General features: G+C 38.3%; 1 protein-coding gene across 2 annotated transcripts; it reads right to left on the bottom strand.

Annotated features, from left to right (window-relative positions):
* Positions 1–668: 668 nt before the first annotated feature.
* Positions 669–2,820, bottom strand: LOC145459416 (uncharacterized). 2 transcript variants are annotated; one of them, XR_013921406.1, is made up of 9 exons: positions 2,364–2,820; positions 2,185–2,307; positions 1,965–2,087; positions 1,723–1,788; positions 1,564–1,652; positions 1,369–1,495; positions 1,196–1,303; positions 972–1,030; positions 669–848 (listed from the first exon to the last, which is right to left on the bottom strand). XR_013921406.1 is itself a non-coding variant. In XM_080338056.1 (9 exons), exons 1-9 carry the CDS (start codon positions 2,724–2,726, stop codon positions 756–758), a joined length of 1,158 nt encoding a protein of 385 aa, XP_080194182.1. In that variant the 5' UTR covers positions 2,727–2,820; the 3' UTR covers positions 669–755. The 2 variants fall into 2 exon arrangements, 1 of the variants encoding a protein (XP_080194182.1); XM_080338056.1 differs by having other exon boundaries at positions 1,196–1,310.
* Between the last annotated feature and the right edge of the window lie 973 nt (positions 2,821–3,793).

Here is a 3,793-nt window from a genome sequence, read left to right as displayed (position 1 = left end):
GGGGTCCCGAAGAACATTTAAGAAGCAGTTTCATCCTTCGGAACCTGCGTGGAGACGAGATCCATCGAAATATATCCAAGCGTAAATTATGTAGGTAATTGCCTAATACGGGAATTCAGATGTGCCACACGCGCAGACCTCAAAATGGAATGTGAGAAAATGTGGCGATGCAAAATAAACATTGTACCGATAGTCATTGGTGCTACAGGGGTCGTGAGCAAAAAACTCATGAGGCATATCCAACAAATTCCGGGTAACGTTCGATTCGACATGATCCAGAAAATCACATTATTGGGCAATGTGCACATTCTTCGGAAGGCCTTGAATGCACCACTGGACTAAAATCACACTTGTGAATCACAGCATAATTTCTGTAATTTCGATTCTTCATCTTCAATCATCTCTACCTCTGCTCTGTAACCCTTGCCAATTCTTCATCTGCTGCAATTCTGTAATCTGACTTCTCCGTGTATTGCATAGGAATAACAATTTGAATGTATAACTGAAATTTTAAAAATTTACTCCAATCTCGCCATTTTCCTTTGGGGGCAGGTTGCTCCCCGGATTATGTGTGTATCTACCAGTTTTACTGTGAATAAAGAATATAATAATAATAATAATTCTCAGCAATCATCATACATATCGATACAGCAGGTATAAGTCACCAGTTAAAGATGCAACGAATTTAATATTTACATTGTAGCAAAAGAAACATGAATTATTTTTAAAATCCTCATGAGATTTCCAGTCGTCACTCATGGCTGACAAATAGGACAGAATATATTCCCATTAACTGTGTCCCTTGCGCATGTCGCGTGATATTTCCGGTTGCATCCTTGGCACATCTCCTGTCAAACATTTTATGGTATATAGAAATGGTCATTGTATCGCAGAGGTATATTTCAGATATATTGATGATATGTTTTTAATTAATATGGTCATAATTGGAGTAAATAATGGAAGACTCATACCCAGGATGAATCAAGCGTTGATGCGTCAGCACAAAAGCTGCAGATATCGGCGATCGGATCTTAATGTGGAATGCATAAGATTCGTTAGCATAGATATATTACTCGCAAAACAAAACAAGAAAATATGACCCTGTAACAATCGAAGAAACCAATTAACTACGTATGATGTTGATCGATATAGAACTACTGTTTCCATCTATCTAATTCGATATAGATGTCCTTACCTGATTCGTCTAATATTTGCCTTGCGATTTCGTGCCGAAATCTCCGAAGGTCAGTCTCTTCATTCGGAATACTTGCCAATGATAAAGCTGTGCTTCCCAAAACTTGTTCTGCAAACTTTTGAAAATCTGATCTATGACGGGCACTTCGTAAAATGAAATCTCAACTTTTTTACCTTCAAGACATACACGCCACAGTTGTAACCATCTTGCTGAATGGAATGATCGTACATTCTGATACTCCATTGCTTGGACGTCATGGATTGGCAATCGACCGATTCGCTCCTGATTTGCAGATACCTCCTAAAAATGAATGTGGTACTCTTATGTACAATTGATATGATAGGCATGACTAAGTAAAATAATCTTACTTGAATTTCTCTGCCGCAGCTACGGTGCTTTTTTTCGTACTTCCGAGTGGATTTAGTAATGAAATTTCGGCATCTGATATATTAATTACCTGTACATACATAAATGCGCTTTATTGGAATTGCCGAACGATCATATGCAATTCGAAATTCGTGACCAACCAGCAGCATCCAGTGTTGGAACTTATTCACTGCAGCAATGATCTTTTCGTAGTGATCGAATTTCACCTATTAATATATGTAGATGATTGCAAAGTGCTTTCAGTGTACAATGCTCCGTGCATTTCGATAGCATCGTTATCGTGCGTACAAGATCACAACGATATCATTGTATATTGGCGTACTGATAATCATCGTCATAGATTTATTTATTTAAATAATAGGGATGTGTGTGTATTGTGTACCTTTCGCAATGATTGCCTTCGGATTAGCTCTTCATCCGAGCTGAAAATGATATGAGTCGCTACATTGCAATCCAGCACATATGTTTTCGAGTCAGCCAGCATATGCAGATAGTAATCAATGACCTGCGTTGTAAATAATCACCATACGAGTTCGAACTGAAGTAATAACTGCTCTTAGTTCTAGGTACATTCAATAGTCAATTACATTAATACGACTTACTTCACCGCTCAACCATTTGTCTGGACGCAAGGTTCCCAAATCTCCCGTGAAGAGCGTAGTTGAGGAAATATATGCAGCTACCATTTCAACTTCATTTCCTTTCGTCCAAAGTAATTCTAGTTCCTAGGGTTATAAAGTATATTGTACAAAAGTTAACTAAAATACCACGACGAACTTACTTCATTTTTTCCTTTGCCGATCTTTCTACAAGGCTCGTTGTCGAATTTCAATGTTTTTGATAGTTCTCCGGAGGTAAAGCAGCCAGTCTGCCTTCTTTTCCTTTTTTTGAAAGTCGACTTCACCAATTGTTGTGTTTCCTTCGACAGTTTTGTTTTCCTTCTTCTTTTGAAACCGCGATGTAATAAACTATCCGCGAATATTTTAGATGACGTGACGATTTCTTTGTGGTATTTCAAAATGAATTTGTCAATTTTGCTACATCTTGTATTGTCCAAATATATGTTTTTCAGTTCATAAAAATGCTGCTCTATAATACCCTGTGTGCGGTTACAATCACAAATTGATTGCAAATTATTTTTCATACTTGCAGAGCGAATTTTTTCAAATTCCCTGCCGAATCTTTGATAAACAGCATTTGGGCAATCAGTTCCTGTGGCGTGTCGATCAAGATTGCCGAGTAAAAGTCCAGATGTAGCACCAAGTCTTGGGAATATTACGTTTTCAATTTTGGTAAAAAATGACTCTGAAAAATATTTGTTGGTTGTTGGCCATAGTCCGGGGTCATTTCCTTCTTGATAAGTTATAGATTTTTTAAATAATTCAAGTTTGTTTTTGTACCTCAGATAAAACGGGGATTTGTATTCTTGACTCTTGTCGTGTATAATAAAATTCGCGAATACGTCATCGTCCTTTTGATACTCATAAAACTGATCCGGTAAATTTTTAAGGCTTTCATTTTTAGTCATATGAGATTGTAGCGCTCGGAAACTTTTTTCAACCCGGGGGGAATTTTGTCGCAGTAAAAGCACAACAAATAAGTGGTTAATAATGGCATCCATTTCGTGAATAGTTAAGGCTAGAAATATCATTGCCATCCAATGCATAGCATCGCGGTAGTACTTCTTAATGTAATATCTTTTGCACATAGTGGACGCGGCCTTCATGCAGTGGCTCAGGCAGTTGACAATTAGGGTTAAACACAAGTCATTACCCGACGCTTCACCCGTTACTATCCGGTACACACGATGATAATATTGGAGTCTGGTCTCACTGCAAAAGACGGAGAGAAAAGCGTTCCATAGGGCGACTGCGCCATCAAGTATTACCAATCTCGGTACCAACTTCGTCGAGCATGCATCTCTAAAACACCCGAGGAAATGTTTTATACTCTCAGTCGTATGGCACGTTGTAACGTAGCTTGCTACCGGTATCCCTGGCAGATCTTTGTAAGGGCTTCGGACCAAAATCGAATATATTTGAAAAGCTTTTCCTCCATCCGACCGAATAATTGTCCCAGTGGCATCAAAATACAAAATATCTTTCTGGCACAAATCTTTGAATAATTCCAATTGAAAGGTTGAGAATAATGTGACGCTTAAAGGACAGCCTTGCCAGCCTCTAATGAATTGTGTTCCATCTTCCTCGTACA

The sequence above is a fragment of the Botryllus schlosseri genome, chromosome 16 (assembly GCF_051294905.1).
Source record: "Botryllus schlosseri isolate E-star chromosome 16, Bs_hap1, whole genome shotgun sequence".
Taxonomy (NCBI): domain Eukaryota; kingdom Metazoa; phylum Chordata; class Ascidiacea; order Stolidobranchia; family Styelidae; genus Botryllus; species Botryllus schlosseri.
This window is presented reverse-complemented; position numbering and strand designations above follow the sequence as displayed.

Excerpts from the sequence above, each read along its gene's own strand:
- LOC145459416 (XM_080338056.1), bottom strand. The coding sequence starts at position 2,726 with ATGAAAAATAATTTGCAATCAATTTGTGATTGTAACCGCACACAGGGT. Across the intron at positions 2,308-2,363 it reads TCGGCAAAGGAAAAAATGAA|GAACTAGAATTACTTTGGAC; the intron begins GTAAGTTCGTCG and ends TTATAACCCTAG. Across the intron at positions 1,311-1,368 it reads GTGGCGTGTATGTCTTGAAG|TTTGCAGAACAAGTTTTGGG; the intron begins GTAAAAAAGTTG and ends GATTTTCAAAAG.